Raw genomic sequence first — 26,388 nt, 5'->3', positions numbered from 1 at the left:
TTTTAACTTTTATATCCCCCTGATGGATGCTGAGCCTGGTCTCCCTGGGACCAGGGTGAGTCCAGCTAACCGAAGGTTTTCAAGGGGAGGAGCTGAGGACCCAGCATCTCCTGGCAGTGTACCTGGATGAAGTCCGAGGGGAGGTGGGTCTGGGTTACCAAGGAGTCCACTCCCTTCTGGTCCCCAAAATCCAGGCCCCCATACCCCTCATTCCAGGTTTCTTAGTTCCCAGCCGCTTGAGTCCGAGGCTGCCCCCTGGTGGGCAAACACCCCACCGTATTTGAGAGAGGCCAAACTAATTAAATACTTTTATTTACAAGAAACAAACCAACCAACCGACCTGCAAGGGAGGGCCAGTCCCCGTCCCTGCGGCGGTCGCAGCAGCAGCAGCAGCAAAAGGCAGCGGTGGCGTGCAGGTCCAGCCGTCTCGGTGACCGGTGTGTGTGCGCGTCCCCCTCCCCGTGGCGGGGGTCTCAGCTTTCGGGCCCGGGCCCCCGCCCCGCCCCCTTGCCACCCCCGACTTAAGTAAGGCACAGCCCGCGTCCCCTTCTGCCCGGCCCGGAACGCATTCATGACGGAGGCCAGCGCAGATGGGAACAACAGGCTTTTAGTGTCGCCCCCCGCAGCCCCCGTCTCCCCGCGCGGCCCGGCTCCGGCGGGCGGCTCACACCGGCGGCGGGGCGGGCGCGGGCCCGGCGGGCGGAGTGAGGACGAGGCGGATGCGCTCCACGCACAGCTCTGCGGCCTGGCGCGTCTCGCGGCACAGCGCCGCCAGGGTCAGGAAGCCGTGCGGCAGGTCCTCCACCACGCGCAGCGTCACCGGCTGGCCCAGGTTGCGCAGTCGCCGCGCGAGCATGACCGAGTCATCCAGCATGGGGTCCAGCGCGCACGCCTACGGGACAACGGGGACGGACGTGGAGAGAGGGTGGAGGACCGACAGACCGGGGTCGGGTACAGCGAGGAGGGGTTTGATGAACAAAGGGAGCGGGAAATATGGATACAGACAGGAGTGGACGGAGGCAGGAGACGGTGGGTGAGGAGTTGGGGAGAGAATGGAGGGAATGGGGGGGAGTTGTGGGAAGGATGGGAGAATGACTTTAACTGCGATCCCTGGCCTCTCTCCAGCCTCTCCCTCCCCACCCCGCCAAACCCACCTTTTTTTCTCTTGATTCTCCAAGCCCAAGGGGCTGCCCCACTGATCCTGTCTCTTGGTACTCAAAATTGCAAAGTAAAACGGAGGCAGCCCTGACTCCTGTCCTCCTCCCGTTCGTTCGGGGCATTGTTCTCCTCTGGGGACAGCCTGTCCCTTTCTCCCCACTCCGGAGCTCTCTTTCCCAGGTGCACCCGTGCCCGGTCCCGCTCCTCCCTGGGTGCCCCGCTCCTCTCTAAATGCACCTGTACCGGCCCCCTCTGGCGCTCACCACGATGTGCACAGGTGGCAGGCTCTTGAGCATGCTGTCGGGTGCCAGCAGCGGCGACATGAAGGGGTTCTTGACTATGGGCGAGGAGTAGAGGGGCATCTGTGTGGCACCCTGGCTGGAGCGTCGGGGGTGGAAACCCTCGGGGAAGGCGGCATGGACGCCCAGGCCTCTGTCCATGGGGCTCAGCTCATTTTTGGCCTCAGCCTCTTCCCCTGCATCCTCAGGTGGTAATAAGAAGTTGACATCGGAGGGTGTGGAGGGGCCAAGTGTCTCAGCTGATAGTGACATCTCTGGGGTGTCCGACGACGTCTCGGAGTTTCCCCTCAGGCTTAAGTCCCTCAGGGTCAGGTTCCTGAGGGAATCCGTGCCCAGTGGGCCCTGGGGCTGGGCCAGCGCTGCTTCAGACACACTGCGGCGCATCGGCTCTGAGAGAAGGGGAGCAGATAGGCCTGGCTCCGTTAGTTTAGGTGTATGTATGGCTGGCAGGGAATGCCATGGGAAGGGCAGTCGCCTGTGGAGCGCTGTGAAAGGCTGTGTTTCCCCAGACTCTTGCCTAGGGGATGGGTGGAGTTCCAGATGCCCCAGGTAGTCATGGTGGGGGTCTTGGCAGTGGGGCTGTGTGTCCTAGTGAAGGGTGTGTGTGTGTGTGTGTGTGTGTGTGTGTGTGTGTGTGTGTCTGTCTGGGAAGATTAGGTGCAGTTTACCTCTAGGAACCTATTTTTTCTTCTAGATCAAGGAAATGAAAATAGTCCTTGGTTCATAGGTGGCAGGACTCAGTGGGATAAGATGTGGGATTAGGTACCGCTACCCACTGGGGATCATAATATATATATATATATATTTGAGACAAAGTCTCGCTCTGTCACCCAGGCTGGAGTGCAGTGGCGAGAACATGGCTCACTGCAACCTCTACCTCCCAGGTTCAAGTGATTCTTGTGCCTCAGCTTCCCGAGTAGCTGGGACTATAGGCATGTGCCACCATGCCCGGGTAATTTTTGTGTTTTTTTAGCAGAGATGGGGTTTTGCCATGTTGGCCAGGCTGTTCTCGAATTCCTGGCCTCAAGTGATCTGCTCGCCTCGGCCTCCCATAGTGCTGGGATTACACTTACCACAAGGTGAAAATGGATCAAAATGATTTGAATAGTAAGCAGGCCCAGTGGCTTGAAGGGAGGCTCTGTTCACAGGGAGCTAACAAGTCTCCAGGGTGTCTCACATTTCTAGGGGTCTGGCACCTGTAGCCACACGGATCTGCTTCCCTAAATTTCCTTTGTGTTCTTCAGTTTTATCCCTTCACGTGACCAGGCAAGCAAGTGCCCAAACGATGCTAAAGATACACTTCCAGCCCACCTGGCGTGCCCAGCTTGGCCTCAGCTCTGTTCATTCTATCAGACCCACACTGCCTACCATGAGGGCCAAGATGCTACAGTTTTAGTTTTTCACTTTATTTTTATTTTTATTTTTGAGATGGAGTCTTGCTCTGTCACCCAGGCTGGAGCGCAGTGGTGCGATCTCGGCTCACTGCAACCTCCGCCTCCCAGGTTCAAGCAATTCTCCTGCCACAGCCTCCCGAGTAGCTGGGATTACAGGCGTGCCACCATGCCCAGTTACTTTTTGTATTTTTTTTTTTTTTTTTGAGACAGTCTCACTCTGTTACCCAGGCTCGAGTGCAGTGGCGTGATCTCGGCTCACTGCAACCTCGTCTCTTGGGTTCAAGTGATTCTCCTGCCTCAGCCTCCTGAGTAGCTGGGATTACAGGTGCATGCCACCATGCCTGGCCCATTTTTGTATTTTTAATAGAGATGGGGTTTCACTATGTTGGCCAAGCTGGTCTCCAACCCTGACCTCAAGTGATCCGCCTGCCTCGGCTTCCCAAAGTGTTGGGATTATGGGCGTGAGCCACCACACCCAGCCTTACTTGTCTTTATAAATCTACGAAGGCGAGGTGCAAAACAATGTGAGAATAACTATTTAAGTGCTTTGTGGCCCAGAGGGTCACTGGAACAGAATGGGCACACCAGGGGTGCTGGCATCTTCTAATAGCACCTACTGGGTGCCACGTATTATACTGGCCACTTGACCCAAATGGTTGGAGGCAGACCTCAGCACAGCCCAGTAAGGGTACTCTTTTTTTTAGTTTTTTTTTTTTTTGAGACAAGGTATCGCTCTGTCACCCAGGCTGGAGTACAGAGGCTCTGTCTTGGCTCACTGCAACCTCTGCTACCCAGGTTCAAGCGATTCTCATGCTTCAGCCTCTCCGGTAGCTGGGACTACAGGTGTATGCCACCACACCCTGCTAATTTTTGTATTTTTTTGTAGAGAAGGGGTTTTGCCGTGTTGGCCAGGCTGGTCTCGAACTCCTAACCTCAAGTGATCTGCCCACCTTGGCCTCCCAAAGTGCTGGGATTACAGGCGTGCACCACCACACCTGGCTAATTTCTTTGTACTTTTACTAGAGACAGGGTTTCGTCATGTTGACCAGGCTGATCTTGAACCCCTGACCTCAAGTGATCTGCCCACCTCAGCCTCCCAAAATGCTGGGATTGCAGGTCTGAACCACCATGCCCAGCATCTTCCCTGGGACTTTTGCTGTGCTAGACTGTCCCTCCTGCTCACCCTTGCTGGGCATGTGACGGGAGTGAATCACTCACCTGCTATGGGCTCCGACATCTTCTGGGACTTGCGTCCACTTAACTCCAGGAAGGAGTTGAGCCACGAGGAGGCACCCAGGCGGAAGTCTCGGAGGAGTAGGGCTGTGTCCCGCCGCACCAGCCCCATCATGCCGAGGGCTTTCTGGTCTGAGTTGGAGTGGTCCTCTGTCTTTGCACCTGCAGAGTATATGCGGGTATCTGAGTTGTTTTCCCCTTTCTGGGCCCAGTCTTAATGCCCAGAATTTCAGGCATCTGTGGTCCCAGGGACCCAAGAATATCCAATCGCTTCAAAAGGGATAAGGAGGCTGGGCACAGTGGCTCATGCCTGTAGTCCCAGTACTTTGGGAGGCCAAGGCGAGAGGATGGCTTGAGCCCAGGAGTTCAAGACCTGCCTGGGCAACATAGCAAAAAACACAAAAATTAGCTGGGCGTGGTCGTGGTGGTGCACACCTGTAGTTCCAGCTACTTGGGAAGCTGAGGCAGGATGATTGCTTCAGCCTGGGAGGTCGAGGCTGCAGTGAGGTGTGTTTGAGCCACTGCACTCAGGCTGAGCGACATGACACCTTATGTCTGTCTCTCTCTCTCTCTCTCACACACACACACACACACACACACACACACACACACATACACAGGAAAAAAAAAAAAAGGGACAAGGAGTCTTAGATTCCTCTGCCTGGCCTCTCCTTCCTCAGTCACAGGAGTCCCAGTCCCCAGCCCGTCCCTGCAGGACTCAGACATCCCTGCAGTCCTTTTTCCCTGCTGAGGGTGTGGGCCTCACCAGCATAGGCGCTGACACACTTGGAGAGCACACTGAGGGGCAGCAGGGGGTCCATGAGGCTCAGCAGACGGGAGGGAGAGGCGGCAGGCTGCAGCATTGTGGCCGGGTAGGCTGCCATGATGCCATCTGGCACCCGCACCCCGTAGGCTGCTGCCCGAAGAGCCACGGTGAAGCAGAGGTTCCCACCTGCACTGTCCCCCGCAAGGCAGATTCGTTCCCCTGTTGAGCCTGGTTTGGGAGAGGGGTGGTTGGTGGCAACCTGGCAAGGGCAGGGGCCTGGGGAGGGAGGGCAGGGAGGAACTCAAGCGGGGAGAACTGGGCTCTCCAAGGTGGGGTGTGGGGCACTCCAAGGCCTAGCAGACTGCAGTTTTAGAGACTGGCAGACTAAGGCACAGATTTGGGCTCACATGGTAGACAGAGGGTCAGGATGACTCAGGACCTGGAGAGGCCCAGGGAAGGACTGGGAAAGTCTGTCGGGGCTGGAGGTTGGGAGCAGGGAGGGCAGGTGGTGGGAAAGGGGAGCTGAGCTCAGGCCTGTTGCTGGAGGGGGGCCTCAAAGGGTGGGAATGGAAGGTCAGGGTTCAGGCTCAGCACAGAGGGGCTGGGCTGCAGGCTCTGTGCCCTGGGGCATGGCCACACACTGCTCTGTGCCTCAGTGTCCTCCCAAGATGCTGATCTTTGAAGAGGGAGGTCAGAGAAGCTGGACTGTGGGCCAGGAGCCTGGCAGGACAGGAGAGCAGGGCCTGGAGCTATCAGAGGGGGAAGACAGAGGCCCGAGGAGACAGGATGGTGGGTGAGAAGTGGAAGTGGAGGAGATGGAGAGTCTGGGTGCCACAGTCGAGGACAGAGGATAAAGTGGCTGAGGCGGAAGACTAGGCAGGACCTGGGTGAGCAGGAGCTGGGAGGTGTCGGGGGAAGAGAAAGGCAGAGGGTGAGGCTGAGGCTGGAGGAGCTTAAAGCAGGCTGGGTGGGATGGGAGCAGGCGCAGGTGGCCGTTGGGGCCTAAGGCTCACCAAGGAGGGTGCAGTGCTTGATGGCCCAGCAGTAGGCGAAGAAGCACTCCTCCAGTGCACGGGGGAAGGGGGCCTCGGGGGCCAGGGAGTAGTCGATGGAGACGATGGGGGCGCCCAGCTCCTGGGCCCAGCTCTTGAGGTAGGGCTCGTGGGATTTGGAGGTCTGGGCCACGAAGCCACCGCCGTGGAAGTGCACTATCAGGGACCGCGAGCGGGGTGCCTGCTGGGGGCGCGGCCACAGCTCCAGGCTCCGTTGGCCGTTGGACTTTACCAGGCTGCTGAGCTCCTCACTGTCCTGGGGGTGAGGAGGGAGACGGTGTGTGAGGTTGGGGAGAACTGGCCAGGGCTGCACCCGTCCACGGGGATGCCAAGGTGGGGGCTGCCCACGCTTCTCGGGTCTGTCCCTGTCCCTGACTGAGGCTGGAACCCTACCTGTCCTTCACGCAGGTCGTAGGAGATGAGCCTGACGAGGACGGGCCCAGGGCCCGTGTGGGCCAGTGGGGGTGAGATGGTGACCGTGAGCGTGGGGTTGGCAGTCAGCGGCATCTCAAAGGCTTCGGGTGGCAGGCTGAGCAGGCGGCTTACCCTCACGGTGGCCGATGCCATGTTGGCCAGAGACTGGAGGGAGGGGACAGAAGGGGTGCTGGGGAGGGTCTGCCTACAGGGGTGCCCTTCACCTCTCCCTCTGATCCCCAGTCTTTGCCCTTGTGTGCCATCCCTGGGCCTGGAGCCCCACAGAGACCTACTGTGGCCTCAGATGACTTTCTGGGCCTCAGTGTCCCCATCTGTAACAGGCCCTCACCGATAGCACTTCCATCTCGGTGATGTTCCAGAAGGCTTTCCAGAAGTGCACATCCAGGTTCTGTATGATCCGCTCAAACTCAGCCCCACGCAGCTCAGGGTCGATGGCAAAGCGGCCGCTGGTGAAGAGAGAGCTGGCGGCCACACCTGGGGGTCGGAAGGGGTGTCAGGGAGCCCCACTGGGTCAGGCTGCTTGGGCAGGAGTGGGGAGGAGGGCCAGGAGAGTAGGCTGCAAGTAGAACCCGGCCGGGACTCACTGAGGCCTGTCTCGTTGCGTTTGTAGTGCTCCCCGAAGGACACCAGCCCAATGGAGATGGTCTGCAGGAATGGCCGGATGGCAGGTGTGAACTGTGGAGAGACGCGGCTGCGTCACCCACCGCTCAAGAGAGGGATGGGGACAGGGCAGGAGCGAGGCGCAGGAATGTGCGGGGAAGACACATTCATTCAGTAAACGTTTCATGAGCTCCTACTGTGTGCTGGGCATAGCTCTCGCCTGGTTCACGGACCTGATGTTCTCAAAGGGAAAACAAATGATCAGCATGTAAGCAAAGCCATGCGCAGTATCATGACAAGGAATGACGAATGGCTTGAAAAAAAAAAGGCAGTAGGTGGAGAGGACACGAGTGATGACTACGGGTCAGGCTACTTAGCGGGTCTCGGAGGAGAGATCTGACTGAAGCGAGGGGAGGGTGTTCCCTGCACAAGGCACAGAGAGCGTGAGGGCTTAAAGATGAGCTCATAGGAGGCTGAGGCAGGAGAATTGCTTGAACCCGGGAGGCGGAGGTTGCAGTGAGTGGAGATCACACCACTGCACTCCAGCCTGGGCGACAGAGTGAGACTCTGTCTCAGAAAAAAAAGGTGAACTCATGCTTGGTGCTTGACCTGGGTAGTGAGACCCAGGGGGCTAGTGTGGCTGAAGCAGAGTGAGCAGTGGGGAGAGGGGCAGGCAGTGACGTTAGAGAGGCAAAGGGGGCTCATATAGGGCCTGGGCAGAGGAATTTGGATTTCATTCTCAGTGCGGGGTGGTGCCACTGGTAGGCTGTGTGGTGGGGAGTAGGATGGTGCAGGGACTTCCTGAAAGTCAGAGAGAGGATGGATGGGGAGAGGAGGCAACTGGAAGACAGGAACAGGGAGATAGCCAGAGACAGCCCCCGAGGCACAGGGACCTGAGGCAAAAGGACAGCCAGAGAGGGAGACTGAGGCCTAGACATGGGACCAGCCGGCCACCACAGGGGGAGGGGGAGACAGCGTCTGACAGAGCAGACACGCAGTTAAGGAAAGACAGTGGGGTCCGGGCGCGGTGGCTCATGCCTGTAAACCCAGCACTTTGGGAGGCCAAGGTGGGCGGATCACTTGAGGTCAGGAGTTTGAGACCAGCCTGGCCAACATGGCGAAACCCCATCTCTACTAAACGAAAAAAAAAAAAAAAAAAGACAAGACAATGGGGACACAGGATTAGAAGAAATGGAGCCACAGGAGGCCAAGGCAAGGGATTGGTGGGTTCTTCTGTTCACTCTATACTGGCCAAGGTCCTGCTGCATGCTAGACACCGAGCTGGAGCAGTGACCAAGTCAGGGGAGGCCTCTGCCCTCCCGGGGACTGACATTTTAAAGGGGAGACTGCCCTGCACCAAGGCAGAGCTGGGCCCTGCCCCTGGCTGGGTGCCCAGTAGGCCAGAGGGCACCTGAGTGCCTGGCTATTGTGGCTGGGATGCTGGTTCGGGCAGCCCCGGGATCTCTTTCTCATGACTCTAGGGTCACGGCTGGGACACAGGGAGGAGCTGGCTGGCCCCAGCTGGGCTGATCAATACTTATGGGTTCAGCCCTGGTGAGGGGAGGTTTCCAGGAATGCCTGGGCTGGGTTGCTGAGGATAGGCTAGCCCGCAGGGAAGCCTGGAGACGTGGGGTGGGAGGGGGAGGCTGAGGTGTGGGGAGGCCCAGAGAGGGCCAGAAGGACTACAGGGTCACATGGCTCCAGATCCCTCCCTGAGGGTTCTCAAACTCAAGTGACTTCAGGGGCCAGACAGGTAACAAAGAGTGAATGCATCTCCTGCGTGTAGGACAATAGAGAGTAGTGGATACCCTGGTGAAAAAAGCTCTACAAGTTGCATTTCTTACTACTCGGCAGATATGACCTAGGGACCATGAGTTTGAGACCCCTGGTGCAGCTCTGTCTGAGCTCCAGCCAACTTCCCCTTTCTGTACCTGCTGTTTGCTGAGTCCGATAATGCTGACCACTGGTTACTTTACCATACTATAGGCCAGGCCAGGGGCTACCAGGTGCCTTCATTGTGGGCCCAGAGGGGCAGGGGGCAGGGGGCTCACCTGGAAGCCCAGGCAGCGGCCATAGAAGCATCCCTTATGCAGCGTGACATACTCCCGGAGGAAGTCGGCGGTGAGTCCCTCGTCGCCCTCAAAGAAGAGCACCCCCGGCTGATTGGTAACCAGCAGGCGCTGGGCGTAGTAGACTAGAGCGCGGAGCTGGGTGAGGGCAGCTAGGTAGGCCTCCAGCTCGGCCAGGTTGTGGCTAGTGCGGAAGAAGATGCTGCAGCGGTTGGAGGCCACATAGCGGGATTTGTGCAGGAGGTGCGCCAGGCAGCAGCGGGCTGTGTGCACCAGGCTGCGGTACCCATTGGCCGGTGTCTCTGGGTCCAGGTCAAAGAGGTGCGCCACGCCCAGCAGGCGGCCTAGGGCGGGCTCCAGCCCCAGCGCCTGCTCTCGCACACCAGCAAAAACGCCTGACAGCCGCTGGGCCGTTTCCCCAGGACCCTGGCTGGAGAAGAAGGCTATGTTGTCCTCTGCCAGAGTCACCAGCGACTGTGTCATTGTGCGCAGGTCCATGTTGTGGATGAGCCTCGAGGCTGTGGGCAGGGGGGGAGGCCTGTTAGGCGGGGCTGATCAAGCCTTGCTCAGCTGGGGCCCAGGAGTCTGGACCATAGCTTACCCGCTCCTCCTTCAGAACTCAGTGCTGTCTTCTTTCAGTTCCAGGGGCCCAGGACCCCAGGTTCCTCCTCCCTTAGACATAAGAGGTCACCCTCTTGTCTCTAGGAATCAGAAGTTTGGGGCCCCAGTTCCCAGTGCCTTTGTCCCTCCTCAAGAGCCAGGAGTTTGGGCCCTCAGCTCCCTCCTCCCTCAGATCCAGGAGTCCAAGCCCCAAACCCTTCTTCTTCAGGACCCAGGAGCCCCTGCTATCACCTCTTTGGGACTCAGAAACTTGCTGCCCTGGCCTCCTGAATCCAGACATTCCCTGAGCCCACATGACTCTGCTTCCCTAACTCATTCATCTCTCCTATGATCCAGGAGGCTGCCGGTCCTTCTTTCTTCCTTCCAGGAACCCAAGAGTCCAGTCACCTGTCTCCATGAACTCTCCTGGGGCCCAAGACTCCTTCTCCTAGATTCCAAGAAGTCTAGACCTCCAGTTGGTCCCCATTCTCAGGACCTAAGAGTCCGGGTCCCCCATCCCATCTTTCCTTCTTAGGCCCCAAGTGCTACCCACAGGCCCTTCCCCTCCAACAACATTTGGGAGAGTTCAGCCCTAGCCCTGCCATTCCCATCTCTCGGGACCCTGGTCCCCAAGCGCAGCTCTCCTTGAACTCAGGAGTTCACAATTCTAGACTTCACTGAAGAGTCATTCCTCGTCCTTCAAGTCTGGCTGTGGAACCCCCTCCAAATCCCAGTTCCCTCCCTGTTTCTCTGTGAGATCCCCAAAACTCAGTCTTGCTTCTCCCACAGCGGGGTCCCCTGGCCTTCAGGCTTGTCCACTGGTCCTGGGTTGCACGGCCAGCCCTGCTCTCTTGCCTGGAACAGCGATACTCATCACTGGTGTCGACCTTGAGCATATCCGTGCAGGTCCCGTGCTGAGAGCTTTCTTTGTGTTTGCTGCTTTAGCGTGCTAACCCTCTGGGACCCACACCACCTGGGTTCAAATCTCTATTATTGCCAGCATCCCTATTTTACAGGAGAGGAAACTGAGGCTTAGGTTTTAAGTGAAGAGGTTAAAGTTGCATTGCAAGTGGCAGAGCTTTTGTAAACCCAGCTCTCTGGGTCCACAGCCTCACTTATGTGGGGCTCCCCGCTAGGACTCTGGAAGCCACATCTCAAAACTCGCCCTGGACTACATCTGACTCTCTACACTTCCTGGTCCCCAAGGATCTTCCTTCTGAGATCCTTTCCCAGCCATTCAGGCCGCCCTGTTTCTTGGATGCCCCGTCACCCAGGTCCTGAACAAGCTGCCCTTGGTGGAATGCTACCATCTGCTCCAGGGACTTCCCTCCCAAAACCCAGCACCTTGCCTGTTCCCCTAGAAGAAGGTATTTCCTTTCCCTTCTAGGTCCTGGGGCCTGGCAGCGGCCATTCCTGTCTCTCAGCTGGCTGGACACTCACCCCTCCTAGGCATCTTCCGAGCTTCCCTGGGCTGGGACTGCTGGTCTGTGGCTTGTGCCAGTAGCAGCCTGGGGCAATAAACCCAGGGGCGGGGCTGGCCTGCCCAGGGTGTAGCCGCACAAGCCACCTCCCACCCAGAAAGATCAGTGAGGACCACGTGCTGTAAACAGAGTAGAGGGCTCAGCTCCCTGCCCTGCCCCCCACCTGCTCCCAGACTCAGCTCAACTGGTAGTCCTGTTACAGGCTCCTCTGCCTTAGAACCCAGGAGTCCACACCCACAGCCCCTCCTCCCTCAGACCCAGGAGTCCAGGCCCCCAGCCCCTTCATCCTTTAGGACCCAGGAGTCCCAGCCCCAGTCCTGAACAAACTGTCCCCTCTCACCCAGTCAGGCTGCCCTCTCTGTCCCCAGAGAGGACTCAGGGAGCCAAAGGCCCAGTGATCTCAGCTCCCGCCTCCTAGTCTGGCCCTGGCACAGCCAGCCCCAGCTGTTGGGGGGAGAGAGGAGGTAGCCAGCCCTGCCTGTCCCTCCTGGAAGGACAAAAGCCGATTAAGGGCAGTGCCAGGCTCAGCTAGCGGCCTGAGCTGCCTGCCGGTCCTACTGGGTGGTGTGACCACACTGGGTACCCTGGATCTGCCACTTACCCCTCTCAGCCCACCCTGCTGTGACTGTCATCCCCACCTCACACATAGGGAAACAGAGGCTCAGAGAGATGCTTCACCCATGTCATTCACCCGTGTCATTCCACAGATTTCCTTGTCTGGCCTCAGCTTGTCACTTCCAAGAGGTACTCCCCAGTTGCTTCTCCCCATCTAAGATATGCACGCCCCCATTATTTTCTACCATGATACTTAGTTCTGTACCATCCTGCCATTTGACACTTTATAATTTGTTTACATGTTTGTTCATCTCCCCCAGGACAGTACTAGGTTTTATGGAGCCATGAAACTTATAAGGTACAGGGGTGTGGCCCTTTAGGAAGAAGAAATACAGAATTACAAATACAAGATTAGGGCCTTGGGCCAGGTGCGGTGGCTCACGCCTGTAATCCCAGCATTTTGGGAGGCCAAGACGGGCGGATCATGAGGTCAGCAGATCGAGACCATCCTGGCTAACACAGTGAAACCCCGTCTCTACTAAAAATACAAAAAATTTAGCCAGGCGTGGTGGCAGGCATCTGTAGTCCTAGCTACTCGGGAGGCGGAGGCAGGAGAATGGCGTGAACCTGAGAGACGGAGCTTGCACTGAGCCAAGATCGTGCCACTGCACTCCAGCCTGGGTGACAGAGCTAGACTGTCTTAAAACAAAACAAAACAAAACAGATTAGGGCCTTGGAAGGGGCCTGTGTGACTGAGGGGCTCTGAGGCCTCAGGGTCATTTGCTTGGCCGGAAGTGAATCTTCTGTCCCGGACTGTCATCCCCCAGGTGGCCCTGGGGCCTATCATGGGACCTGGCACATAGCAGGTGCTCAGTGGATATCTGAAGCAGGAAGGAAGGCATGAAGAGGCAGAGTGAGGGCAGAGGGGCTAGTTAGCTCAGGAGAGGATGGCCCCTCCCCAGGGCTGGCAGACAGATGGATAGACAGAGGCCTCAGGAGGCAGTGTTAGGCTTGCAGCTGTGAAAATGGGACGATGTGGGCCAGGCACGGTGGCTCATGCCTATAATCCCAGCACGTTGGGAGGCCGAGGTGGGTGGATCACGAGGTCAGGAGATCGAGACCATCCTGGCCAACATGGTGAAACCCCATCTCTACTAAAAATACAAAAATTAGCGGTATGGTGGCGGATGCCTGTAGTCCATTGGGAGGCTGAGACAGGAGAATCACTTGAACCCAGGAGGCGGAGGTTGCAGTGAGCCGAGATCACGCCACTGTACTCCAGCCTGGGGAAGGAAAGAAAGGAAAGAAAGAAAGAAGGAAGGAAGGAAGGAAGGAAGGAAGGAAGAAAGAAAGAAAAGAAGAAAAGGAAAGAAAGATGGCCCAAGCACTTGCTGGCGACCCTGGATGAGTCTGTTTTCCTCATCTGGAAACTGCACTTGGCCGTTCTGCCGGCTCAGGGTGGGAGACAGAATTTATAAGTGGGACCATGGCCGGCATGTTCTGCATGTGGTTTGCTTTGTGGGCTCACTCGGCCTTCCTGAGATGGTGTATTGGGTGATTTTTCTCTGTGGCACTTGTCACCATCTAGCATACTATACAGTTTACTACGGGAATACCTTGCTTCACTGTGCCTTGCACATACTGCATTTTTTACAAATTGAAGGTTTGTGGCAACCCTGTGTCAAACAAGTCTGTTGGCACCATTTTTCCGACAGCAGGTGCTCACTTCGTGTCTCTGTGTCACATTCTGGTAATTTTCACAGTGTTTCACACTTTTTCATTATTATTATATTTGTTATGATGAACTGTGATCAATGATCTCTGGTGTTAACTGTTGTAATTGGGGGCACCACCAACCATGTCCATGTAAGAGGGTGAACTTTACCGATTAATGCCTTGTGTATTCTGACTGCTCCACTGACCAGCCATTTTCCCCATCTCTCTTCTTGAGCCTCCATATTCCCTAAGACATACAATATTGAGGCCGGGCACGGTGGCTAATGCCTGTAATCCCAGCACTTTGGGAGGCTGAGGCAGGTGGATCGCTTGAGGTCAGGAGGTTGAGACTGGTGAAACCCCATCTCTACTAAAAATAAAAAATTAGCCCGGCATGGTGGTGTGTGCTTGTAATCCCAGCTACTTGGGAGGCTGAGGCAGGAGAATCGCTTGAACCCGGGAGGTGGAGGTTGTAGTGAGCCAAGATCACACCATTATACTCCAGGCTGGGCAACAGAGCAAGAGTCTGTCTCAAATAAGTGAAATGAAATGAAAAATAGAATAAAATAAAATAGAAATCAGGCCAATTAACAACCCTACAATGACCTCGAAGTGTTCAAGTGAAAGAAGAGTCTTATGTCTCTCACTTTAAATCAAAAGCTAGAAGTGATTAAGCTTCGTGACGAAGGCATGTCCAGTGCTGAAACAGGCTAAAAACTAGGCCTCTTCTGCCAGTTAGCTAAGCTGTGAATGCAAAGGAAAAATTCATGAAAGTAATTAAAAGTGCTACTCCAGTGAACACATGAATGATAAGAAAGTGAACCAACCTTGGCCGGGCACGGTGGCTCATGCCTGTAATCCCAGCACTTTGGGAGGCCGAGGTGGGCGGATCACGAGATCAGGAGATCGGGACCATCCTGGCTAACATGGTGAAACCCCAGCTCTACTAAAAATACAAAAAATCAGCCGGGCGTGGTGGTGGGTGCCTGTAGTCCCAGCTACTAGGGAGGCTGAGGCAGGAGAATGGTGTGAACCTGGGAGGTGGAGCTTGCAGTGAGCCGAGATCACGCCACTGCACTCCAGCCTGGGTGACAGAGTGAGACTCGGTCTGAAAAAAAAAAAAAAAAAAGAAAGTGAACTAGGCTTATTGTGGATATGGACAAAGTTTGAGTGGTCTGGATAGAAGGTCAAACCAGCCACATTTCCTTAAGCCAAAGCCTAATCCCAAGCAAAGCCCTATCCCTCTTCAATTCTTTGAAGGGTGAGAGAGGTGAGGAAGCTGCAGAAAAAAGGTTGGAAGCTAGCAGAGGTGGATTCATGAGGTTTAAGGAAAGAAGGCATCTCTGTAACATAAAAGTGCAGGGTGATGGCCGGGCACCGTGGCTCACGCCTGTAATCCCAGCACTTTGGGAGGCTGAGGCAGGTGGATCACCTGAGGTTGGGAGTTTGAGACCAGCCTGACCAACATAGAGAAACCCCATCTCAATTTAAAATACAAAAAAGAAGCTGGGCATGGTGGCGCATGCCTGTAATCCCAGCTACTTGGGAGGCTGAGGCAGGAGAATCACTTGAACCTGGGAGGCGGAGGTTGAGGTGAGCCGAGATCCCGAGATCCCGCTATTGCACTCCAGCCTGAGCAACAAGAGTGAAACTTTGTCTCAAAAAAAAAAAAAAAAGTGCAAGGTGATGTAGCAAGCGCTGCTGGAGGAGCCGCAGCAGGTTATGCAGAAGATCTAGCTAAGATCATTGATGAAGACGGCTACATTAAGCAACATATTTTCAGTGTAGATAAAACCACCACGTATTGGAAGAAGACGCCATCTAGGACTTTTCTAGCTGGAGGGGAGGTCAGTGCCTGGGCACCAAAGCTTCAAGGCCAGGCTGACCCCCTTGTTAGGGGCTAATGCAGCTGGTGACTCAGTTGATGCCGGTGTTCATTTATCATTCCAGCAATGCTAGGGCCCTCAGGATTACGCCAAATGTACTCTGCCTATGCTCTTAAATGGAACAAAGCCTGGATGACAGCACGTCTGTTTATAGCATGGTTTACTGAATATTTCAAGCCCACTGTTGAGACGGACTGCACAGAAAAAAACAAAATATTTCTCAATGACAATGCACGTGGTTACCAAAGGGCCCTGGTGGAGTAGATTAATGTTGTTTTCATGCCCCCTAACACATCATCTGTTCTGCAGCCCACCAGCCAAGGAGTAATTTCAACTTTTAAGTCTTATTATTTGTTATTATTATTATATTTTCTTGAGACGGAGTCTTGCTCTGTCGCCTAGGCTGGAGTGCAGTGGTGCTATCTCAGCTCACTGCAAGCTCCACCTCCTGGGTTCACGACATTCTCCTGCCTCAGCCTCCTGAGTAGCTGGGACTACAGGCGCTCGCCACCACGCCCGGCTAATTTTTTGTATTTTTAGTAGAGACGGGGTTTCACCATGTTAGCTAGGATGGTCTCGATCTCCTGACCTTGTGATCCACCTGCCTCGGCCTCCCAAAGTGCTGGGATTACAGGCGTGATCCACTGCGCCAGGCCAATTTCAACTTTTAAGTCTTATTATTTGTTATTATTATTTTTTAAATTTTTAGTTTTAGAGATGGATTCTTGCTGCGTCGCCTGGCTGGAGTGCAGTGGCGTGATCATACCTCCCTGCAGCCTTGAACTTTTGGGCTCAAGTGATCCTCCTACTTCAGCCTCCTGAGGGCACCACCATGCCTGGTTCATTTTTTTTTCCAGGTTTTTAGAGACAGAATCTTGCTATATTGCCTAGGCTGGTTTTGAATTCTAGGCCTCAAGAGATCCTCCTGCCTTGGCCTCTTGAGTAGCTGGGATTACAGGTGAGAATCACTGCATCTGGCTAATTTTTTGTATTTTTTAAGAGACAGGGCTGTGTTGCCTAGGCTGGTCTTGAACACTGGACCTCAAGTGATCATCCTGCCTCAGCCTCTTGAATAGCTGGGATTACAGGCATGTGCCACCATGCCCAGCTGTAAGTCTTATTAAATAATAAAAAAATAGAAATACATTTAGAAATACATTTTGTAGGCTGGGTGCAGTGGCTCATACTTGTAATCGCAGCACTTTGGGAGGCCGAGGCAGGAAGATAGCTTGAGGCCAGTTTGAGATCAACCTCGGTAAGATAGTGAGACCCTCCCCCTCTAAAAAAAAAAAAAAAAAAAAAAAAAGAAATACATTTGATAGCAGGAACAATGGCAACAAAGGATTTAGACTATAACATAGACTTGGCTGATAAAGTACCAGCAGGCTTTGACAGGACTGACCCCCATTTTTTTTTTTTTTTTGAGACAAGTTTCCCTCTTGTTGCCCAGGCTGGAGTGCAATGGTGCGATCTCAGCTCACTGCAACCTCTGCCTCCCAAGTTTAAGTGATTCTCCTGCCTCAGCCTCCTGAGTAGCTGGGACTACAGGTGCCTGCCACCACGCCTGGCTAATTTTAGTATTTTTAGTAAAGATGGGGTTTTACCATGTTGGCCAGGCTGGCCTCAAACTCCTGACCTTGGGTGATTTTCCCACCTTGGCCTCCCAAAGTGCTGGGATTATAGGCGTGAGCCACCGTGCCTGGCCTGACCCCAATTTTGAAAGTTCTACTGTGGGCCAAATGGTATCAAACAGCATCACATGTTACAGGGAACTGTTTTGTGAGTTAATCGAAGCAGAAAACTTCATTGTTACCTTATTTTAAGAAACTGCTACAGCCACCTTCCACAATCACCACCCTCGTAAGTCAGCAGCCACCACCACTGGGGCAAGACCCTCCACCAGCAAAAAGATGAGGATTTGCTGAAGGCTGAGATGATCATTAGCATAGTAAGAGGCCAGGTGTGGTAGCTCATGTTTGTAATCCTGGCACTTTGGGAGGTCAAGGCAGGAGGCTCACTTGAGGCTAGGAGTTCGAGACTAGCCTGAGCAACATAGTGAGATTCCGTCTCTATAGAAAAAAAAATTAAAATATGTACATAGTATTTTTAGACATATGCTGTTGTACACTTTAATAGACTATAGGATAGTGTAAACATAACTTTTTTATGCACTGGGAAACCAACAAATTTGTGTGACTCGCATTATCAAGTGGTCTGGAACTGAACCCCAAATATCATGCCTGAATTTTTATTGTTTGCTCTCTGATTCCCCTACTAGACTGTAAACTCCCTGAGGGCAGGGACTTTTGCCTGTTTTATTCAGCCTTTGGGCAGTGCCTGGTGCACTGTCGCCCCTTGGTAAAGTGGTAGCATCCATGCCGGTAGGGATCTTTTAAGATGAGGAGTGGGGGCCGGGCGTGGTGGCTCACACCTGTAATCCCAGCACTTTGGGAGGCTGAGGCGGGTGGATCATCTGAAGCCGGGAGTTCGAGACCAGCCTGGCCAACGTGGAGAAACCCTGTCTCTACTAAAAATACAAAATTAGCTGGGCATGGTGGCGCATGCCTGTAGTCCCAGCTACTCGGGAGGCTGAGGCAGGAGAATCACTTGAACCTGGGAGGCAGAGGTTGTGGTGAGCCAAGATTGCGCCATTGCACTCCAGCCCAGGCAACAAGAGAGAAACTCTGTCTCAAAAAAAATAAATAAATAAAAAGATGAGGAGAGGGGACATTTCCGACAAAACAAGTGACTGCACAAAGGAGTGGGGAAGGGGCTGGACCCAGGCCCTAGGGACTCCAGAGCTCTGCCCTTTGTCCTGTTCCAGGCGGCTCCCTGAGGACTGGGCTGGGTGGAGCTGGCAGGAAGGGATGCTAAGGTTGCCAGAAACTCGCCAGGAATCCCTGGCAGAGGGCACTGGGGCAGGGGCAGGCCCACTGGGGCTGTGGGTAAGGACTAGGGCAGAGGTAGGGCAGAGGGGATTTAGCTTTGGGGGGTGTCCCACTGACTGGGCACTGGACCTTTCTTTGCCCTAAAGAGTTTCTGGACAGCTGAATCCGACCCTGGGGACTGAGCAGGGGTAAGGAGGGTGGTGGGGAAGGAAGTGGTGTGGGGGTGGATGGGGGATGGAGGAAGGGCCAGGTGTGGGGCCTGGGAGGAAGCAAAGGCTTGTGAAGCCAGGAAGCCTGGAATCAGATGTAGGCGGGGACAATGAGCGGCTGGATCCCCGCGAGTGTCTGCATAAAAGAGCAAACATTGCACCAACAGCCTCTGCGTGCCTGGTCTCTTTCTCTCTCTGTGTGTGTGTGTTTAATTTAAAAATAGGGATCGAGTCTAGCTATGTTGCCTAGACTGGTCTTGAACTCCTGTGCTCAAGCAATCCTCCTACCTCGGTCTCCCAAAGTGCTGGGATTTCTTTTCTTTTTTTTTTTTTCATTCGCAAAGGAGGTGATGAGATTTCTTTATGTTTTATGTGAAGTGACTCATGTCACCTGCCCCACAACCCATGAGGGAGGGACCATTATCATCCCTTTTGGCAGATGACAAAAGTGAGGCACAGAAAGGTGACATAACCCCCTGGGGTCACACGGCCAGCAGGGGGCAGCTCCAGGGCAGGGCTGCTGATCTCTGCTGTGTTTCTGTGTGCTTCTCCCTCTGTCTGTGCTTCAAAGTATATGCTTTCTGGTCAAGTGTGAGTGTGTCTGGGGTTCACGTGTACATATGTACCTCTGCAGGTATGTGTCATGGCTGGCGTGTGTCCTGGCCTGTGTCCGTCGGCACTGGTACATTCGAAGGTATGAATGTTTGTATGCCTGTGAATGTATCTGCGTCTCTGGTTCTCTTGGCCTGTGAGCTTGTGTGGGCGTGTTTGTTTATGTATGAATGGATATACATGCTTGTGCGTGTCTTGGTCTCTGTGTATGTGTTGAGAACAAACCTCTCCCCATTTGCTCAAGCTGGAACTCAGGATATCATCCTGGCCACCTCCCCACCCCCCAACTCCCATGCATTCCATCCCCTAGTCCTGCCCACTCTGCCTACTAAAGGCCTCTAGAACCTGGCCCTTCTCCCCACCTCCACTGCCTCCTCTCTGGTCCAGGCTGTAGCATCATTATCTGGGTGACTGTGACAGATCTTTATATATTTCTGATTTTGTTCTCTTTGATTTGTTGTCCACATAGCAGCCACAGGATCTTTTTAGCACACAAATCCTTCACACACTTCCAACCCTTCCACACCCTCTCCCTCGCTTTCAGGATAAAGCCCCCAATCCTGGACCTGGCCTCCCAAGCCAGGTAGCACCCTCCTCTCTCTCTCTCTTTTTGAGACAAAGTCTCATTGTTGCCCAGGCTGGAGTAGAGTGGTGTGATCACAGCTCACTGCAGCCTCAACCTCCTGGGCTCAATTGATCCTCCCACCTCAGCCTCCCAAGTAGCTGGGACTAGAGGTACACCCCACCATGCCTGGCTAATGTTTGTATTTTTGGTAGAGACGGGGTCTCACTATGTTGCCCACACTGGCCTCAAACTCCTGGACTCAAGGGATCCTCCCACCTTGGCCTCCCAAAGTGCCAGGATTACAGGTGTGAGTCACTGTACCCAGCTACCATCCTCCTCTCTTAAACTGCCTGCCCTGTTTCCTCTTCCTCCTGGCCCTGGCTGAGCTCCCTCTGCACTGTAACTCAGTGTTTCCTCAAGCCTCGGGTCTTTCTCCATCCTGTCCTCTTTGTTCCCCTGCCTGCCCTCTGCACAGCACTTAATGCCTGTCCATCTTGGGTCCAATATCGCCTCCTTGGGAAGCCTCCCAATTCTATCTTCCCAGGGTATTTTTCTCTGTTGTATTTATCACAGTTTACAATCATAGTCTTATCTGAGTAATATCTGTGTCCCCAGCTCAACTGTGAATCTGTCCTTTTTGCTACTGAGAGCCCGGGCCTGGCACAGCTCAGTGTTCAGTGAATGTCTGCTGAACGAATCTGTGTGACTGGAACCTCTTGGGCCCAGAATCAAGTTTGGGCCCACAGCAGTTGTGGGCCCACAAACTCCCTGCCCCGAGGAGGCTGAGGCAGCCATCTCTTTGCCCTCACTGGCCAAGTAAGGAAGCCCAGGCGGCCTTGGTCCCTCAGAGCCCCAGTGTCGTCACCTGGGAAATGGGGTGATCATAAGGACAACAGCCTCATCCAGTTACTGGCAAGATGAAACTGATGACGAGGATTGCTCCAGCCAGCCCAGATGCCCTTGAGGCAGGAGTGAGGTCTGATTAATTTATCTAAAGCCTGGCACGAGGGCGGGGCTTCAGGAAATGACAGGCAAATCTTGGAGTTTGCAGGAATGAGCCTTTGTGAATGGCTCATTCTGCAGGGAGCCCTGCCCAACTGGATTCTGACTCCTCATGACAACCCTAAGGGAAGTGTGATTATTATGATCTCTGTTACAGTTCACACATTCCTTCACTTATTAATCCAATAAATATTTGAGTGCCTATTTGCCTGGCATACCAGGCTCTGGAAATACAGGGTAAACAGAGCAGATACAGCCCTGCTTTTAGGATATTCACTGTCTAGTGGGGACTAACAGTAACAATAACCTTCACTTCTCCTGAGGGTTTGCTGTGTGCCTGTGCCAAACGCTCTACACTCATTCTAACCTCACAAAAGGAGGTACTCCTATCATCATACCCATTTTAGAGCTCAGAAAGCTGAGGCAGGGCAAGAGGGAGTCTCCTGCCCAGCACATCACAGCTCGCAGCCTGAGGAACCAGATCTCTGACATCCACATTTCTTAACTACAGTCTGTACTGCCTCTGGGTATGCTATACTGGTGTGAGGCTCAGTGTCTTGCTGTGACAGCGAGTGCCCTTGGGCTCCAGTCTGTCTGCCCTCTGAGCCTGTCTGAGCCTGCGTGTCTCTGGAGCCAACTCCAGGTCTATTCTGGGCTAATGATGTGTTCTACGGCAGGGGAAGCAATGAGTTTGGGGTCCCTGGGGCTGAGGGGTGGTGTTAGTTTCCTTCCTGCATGGGAACTTCCCACGGGTCCCTATGCTGATTGATAAATCCTTGTAACTGAGGACCTGCCTCTGCCTGAGGCTTGCAGCATTTCTGTTGGTCTGTCAGCCTTTGTTCCGCCTTTTGAGACCTGAAAATAATGTGACACCCTAGAGAAATCAGGCCTTCCCTTTTCCTGAGGCAGGTGTGGAGGTCTGAAGCCAAGCCAGGGCCCGTTGTCCTGGAAAGGGTAGGGGTCAGGGCTAGGCCCCAGTGGAGCCGGCTGAGGCAGGTGGACTGACAGTGAATGGATGGATGGATGGATGGACTAATTTGCCGGGTGGGAGGCCGGGACTGCGATGAGCTTTACTGGCCCCGCTGCACTCTCCACTATGGGTACCCCTTCCTCCTACCTCTCCTTGACTCACCCCTAGACTTCCTCTTTGAGTAACACCTGCTAACCTCCTTCCCCCTTATCCTCTCAAGAGCGCTGGAGCCCTGAATATCGGCGCTTGAACCATTCCCCAGGTGGGAAACACTGAGGGCAGCCGTTGCCCTTGGTCACACAGCGAATACGGAATCCGAGCGGGAACTCTGGTCCACGAAGGTCGCATTCCGGACTCTGCTCCCAAGCCGATCCGGGCGTCAGCTAGTCCCTGTACCAGGGTGGGCCTCTCGGCTCTCACATCACCCCCTTCTCACAATGGATCATCCCGTTGTCCCCGCAAGCGGCAATGGGCCAGTCCGCGGACCCCCCCAACTCCCTGTGGCAGTGGGCCAGTCCACGCTGTCCCCACTGCCCCGCAGGATGTACGAGGTTCCTTCCGGGCTGCTGCCGGTCTCCGGGCGCTCACCTTTGGCCTTGCCTTTTCGCCACCGCCGGCGACCGCGACTCCTCGAGCCCTCTTTGGCATTCTTCGAGGCCGGGGCCATAGCGGCCTCGGCGGGCTCCGTTTCCCCGGCCAACTCCATCAATTCCCCGCGGTCCTCGCGCGGGGGCCAATTCCAGCCGCGAGGCCCTGCCCCGAGGGCCAATCCTCGCTATACACTACCGTCGGGCCCCCCTATTACCCAATCCCGAGCTTGCTCTTCTCTGGGTCCAGCTCCCTAACCAATCCTGGTCTCCCTCCGCTGCCGTGCTCCGCCCCCAACCGCCAGAATTTAAGGTCTGGCTCCGCCCGCTATTGCGCATTAAAGGGCTCGCGGCCAACAAAAAGGCAACCCTAGGGGCGACGAAAAGCGTCCTTCGGGCAGGACTAGTGCGGAGCCCCGCGGGGAGCACCCCAGCAGGGAAGTCCCGATCTTCCCACGTGCTGGGAAGCCTCCCATGTGCTGGCTTAGTCTCGCCATCCCACTCACCTTCCCAGGGAGGGATCCCCTAGAACGCGGCTCGGCCCGCCTTTTGAAGGGGAAAAGTGGGCCGCCTCTGAGTCTCTGCCTGGGGTGGGGGCGGGCCAGGTCCTCTGCCAACTCAAAGACGAGGCGGGGCGCCAGCGCTGGAGGCGTGGCTGTGCCTGAGAGCCGTTGGAGGAGGGAGCCCCGCCTTCCCTCTCCTGTCTCCTAGTTCTCCTATTGCGCTTTTCCTGGGGGATCGTTCTCCCTCTGTCTCCGCCCCCTAATCCATGCTCCCGCTAATGGGGGTGGGGGATGGTGGTAGGAGAACGCTCGGGGCCTGCGCACTAGCTTCAGGCCGCGGGCTGGCCCAAGAGCTGAGGTAGAGGGAACGACGCATGCCTGAGAAATGGCGGGAAACAGAGGAGGCTCGAGGCTTGCGCACACGCACACAGCCAACTGCTTCTGGACCGCCTGAGAGGCAACTTCGCCCGCCGTGGTGGTGTGTGGCGGGCATCCTTTGAGACTGTGCTCTGGAGGCCTGGAGAAACAGCTTTCTATCCTCAGCACTGAGGAGAGCAGGCCTCGATCCCAGTCTTTGCCTGCCGCCCCTCCTCCTTCCCTCTCAAAGCATACCCACCAGTCCCGGCGCTGAGAAACGCGTTACCCTCTTATCAGCTATGGGAGAAAGGAGACAGGCTGGCCTCTGGGCGGTGGGGCCGCCATTGCCTGCTCTCTGGACCAGGGCCTCACAGATGCCCTCAGCTTCAGGATTAGGACTGCGTTGCTTTTTCCTCCCACATCAGGGGACTTCAACAAGTAACCTCCAGTTCCGTAGATAAAACTTGCACTCCCCCCTTCTCCATGGCAGGGGTTTTGAGCCTAGAGAAGGAAGATCGGAACTTCCTGGGGCTCCTGTGAAGCAGGCAGGGGGCAGCACTGGGCCCCGGGAAGAGGCGGAGAAGGTGAGGGAGTGCCTGCGGTGAGCCCAGAGCCTTGGGCCCATTATCCTCTGATGCTGCTCCCCCAACTTTCCTGCCGTCAGTCCCTGACCTTGCCTGAGACCTTGGCGGCTCCCGCACCTCCCTCCCGGCTCCTCCTTGCTGAGAACACAACCCGCAAGGCCATTCCGCCTGGCTGGACTGAGTCCCCAATGGAGGCAGCCTGGCAGGGAGCAGGTGTCTTCCTGGCAGAAGAGGACAGACCTGGTAAACTGAGAGACTGCTGATGCCCCGATGTTCTGCCTAGCCTGCCTGGAAACTCCAGAAGGGTAAGGTACCATCTTTGTATTGTATTGCTGGGACTTACGCCCGTGTCTGCCCCAGAGCTGGTGCTCGGTCAGTTTCTATGGATGGATGAATGAACACTGGTAAGAGGGCCGCTTTCCTGGTCTCCTGGTCCCTAGCCCAGAGTGCCTTCCCACTCTGGGATTTGATTTTCCCCAAATCCTCTGTAGGGAGGCAGCCTGGTCCAGGGTAGAAAGACCCTGGCTTCAAATCCTGACTTCGCCACTTCCTAACTGCATGGCCCTGTGCAAGAACCTTTACTTCTTTATTTTTCTGCCTCATGTCCGCATTTATAAAATGAGGATGTTGGCCAGGTGCTCGGTGGCTCATGCCTGTAATCTCAGCACTTTGGGAGGCTGAGGTGAGAGCTTGCTTGGGGCCAGGAGTTCGAGACCAGCCTGGGCAACATAGCGAGGCCACATCTCTACGGAAAATGTAAAAATTAGCGGGGCATGGTGGTGCACTTGTAGTCCCAGCTACTCGGGAGGCTGAGGTAGGAGGATCGCTTGAGCCCAGGAGTTTGAGGCTGCAGTGAGCCATGATCATGCTAGTGCACCCCAGCCTGGGCGATAGAGTGAGACTTCGTTTTTTTCTTTTTTTGAGACGGAGTCTTACTCTGTCGCCCAGGCTGGAGTGCAGTGGCACGATCTCAGCTCATTACAACCTCTGCCTCCCAGGTTCAAGCGATTCTGTGCCTCAGCCTCCCGAGTAGCTGGGATTACAGGCACCTGCCACCACGCCTGGCTAATTTTTATATTTTTAGTAGAGATGGTGTTTCACCATCTTGGCTAGGCTGGTCTTGAACTCCTGGCTTCAAGCAATCCACCTGCCTCGGCCTCCCAAAGTGGTGGGATTACAGGCGTGAGCCACTGCGCCCGGCCTTTTTTTTTTTTTTTTTTTTTTTAAATACTGGGGATGTTGATCTTTACCTCAGGATTGTTGAAGGATGACCAGAGCTAACCTGATACACCGTAAGTTTTTAGTATTTCTTAAGTAAATGAATGACTGGCCCTGAGAGGCTTCAATTCCTCCAGATTCAAACTCACCTGTATCCTGGTAGGGTCTGTGATTTCGGGCACTGGTTTTCTCATGTAGCGACGTCCCACCGTGTCCTGACATCACTTTATAACCAGATTTTCTTTTGAAGCCTAGCTTCACTCCCTGGGCCACCATTCCACCCATCGTGGCTGGAGAATCTGTGTCTGAAGATGATCCCACATCTGATTCTGACTCGGAATCTGTGACCCACTCAGAAAGTGCCTTCCACTCTAGGGCTGATCGCTGTATGGATAGTTCCTGCAGTTTTGTTAGAAATCCCAGCTCTGTCAAAGATCCCTGCTTGGATTTGGCTCCCTGGACTGGAGTTGTTTGCTTGTCTGACTGTTCAGGTGTCTCTTGGGACGTAGATTCAGTCGGGGCAGATGGCTCCCTTTTGGCTCCAGGTTTAGCCTGGGCTGCAGGTGTTGATTCAGCTTCTTGTTGAGCTGGAGGTGGCTCTCCTGGCCCAGGCCCTGGCTGGGCTACATGTCTTTGTCTCAATGCTGGCTCTTGTTGAGTTGTAGATTCTTTTCCTAGCCCAGGTGCCTGCTGGGAGGCAGCTTCCTGTTGAGTGAGCAGCACCCTTTGGATGTGAGGTGATTGCTGTGGTGCAGGCTTCTGTGGGGCAAGAAATTCCTCTTGTGAAGCAGATTTTTGTTGGGCTCTAGGTTCCTTCTGGGATTCAGCATCATGTTGTGCAGGGGTCTCCTGCTGGGTGAGGGGTCTTTGGTTTGAAGCAGGCTCCCGTTGGGTATTGGATCCCTGCAGAGTCTTCGATTCTGGCTGGGCTATGGGTGTCTTTTCTGGCCCAGGCTCTGGCTGGGTTATAGGCCTCTGGTGTGGCTCAGGTTGCCAGTCTGGCCTAGATGCTGACTTAGAACCGGGCTCCATTGTTATTTCCCTCACGGGAGATACTGATCTTCCAGGTTTCATCCTTCTGGGCTCCCACTCAGCCCTCTGTCTTCACAGATCTCTCATTGATTCCTCATGATGGCACTTCCTCTTGGGTTTCACTCCATCCTGGCATCACTGGTCTTCCTTTTTAAGGCGTCTGGCAGTTGGCCGATCACAGCTGGCCCCACTAAGTAATGAACTCTGTGCCTCTTTCTTTGGTGGGAGGATTAGGAATAGGAGGAGACTACGTGCCCAGCACTCTCTTACAAGAAGGGAGGGGCTTGCTCGCTTGTGTCATAAATAGGGCCCCACCCCACCCACTACTCAGTTAAAATGTTTCTTCTCATAAGGCAAACATCCCAATTGAGGCCTCCCTGTCATCTGGGATGACAGAAGCCAGATGCTGGATGAGTGTTCCTTTTTTCTCTCTCCTTTTGATGTTTGAGGAAAGCGTCATTCAGGGGGCAGTCTCTGTAGTTGTTGTAATAATTATTTCCCTCTTTGTTCATTCCTACAAATGGTTGCCAGATTATTTATTTATTGAGACAAGTCTTTCTCTGTTGCCCAGGCTGGAGTGCAGTGGTGCCATTTTGGCTCACTGAAGCCTCCACCTC

At 54.7% G+C, this 26,388-nt stretch overlaps 2 protein-coding genes across 9 annotated transcripts in view; one reads left to right on the top strand and one right to left on the bottom strand.

The window, feature by feature from the left end:
• The window catches only part of LOC116480610 (carcinoembryonic antigen-related cell adhesion molecule 1-like), a 1,172,951-nt gene that overhangs the window by 602,991 nt on the left and 543,572 nt on the right, over positions 1-26,388 (top strand).
• Positions 287-26,074, bottom strand: LIPE (lipase E, hormone sensitive type). Of its 8 annotated transcripts, none has more exons than XM_032172740.2 (10): positions 24,889-26,070; positions 8,989-9,524; positions 6,922-7,012; positions 6,666-6,811; positions 6,296-6,481; positions 5,864-6,158; positions 4,851-5,078; positions 4,070-4,246; positions 1,422-1,870; positions 287-892 (listed from the first exon to the last, which is right to left on the bottom strand). In XM_032172740.2, the coding sequence occupies exons 1-10, from the start codon at positions 25,811-25,813 to the stop codon at positions 665-667; spliced, it is 3,261 nt and encodes a 1,086-aa protein (XP_032028631.1). In that variant the 5' UTR covers positions 25,814-26,070; the 3' UTR covers positions 287-664. The 8 variants fall into 8 exon arrangements, with proteins under 8 accessions (XP_032028631.1, XP_032028632.1, XP_058282517.1 ...); XM_032172741.2 differs by having other exon boundaries at positions 288-892; positions 1,422-1,846; positions 24,889-26,069; XM_058426534.1 differs by lacking the exon at positions 24,889-26,070 and adding an exon at positions 22,079-22,520 and having other exon boundaries at positions 289-892; positions 1,422-1,846.

This window comes from Hylobates moloch, unplaced genomic scaffold, assembly GCF_009828535.3.
Source record: "Hylobates moloch isolate HMO894 unplaced genomic scaffold, HMol_V3 SCAFFOLD_13, whole genome shotgun sequence".
Classification (NCBI taxonomy): domain Eukaryota; kingdom Metazoa; phylum Chordata; class Mammalia; order Primates; family Hylobatidae; genus Hylobates; species Hylobates moloch.
This window is presented reverse-complemented; position numbering and strand designations above follow the sequence as displayed.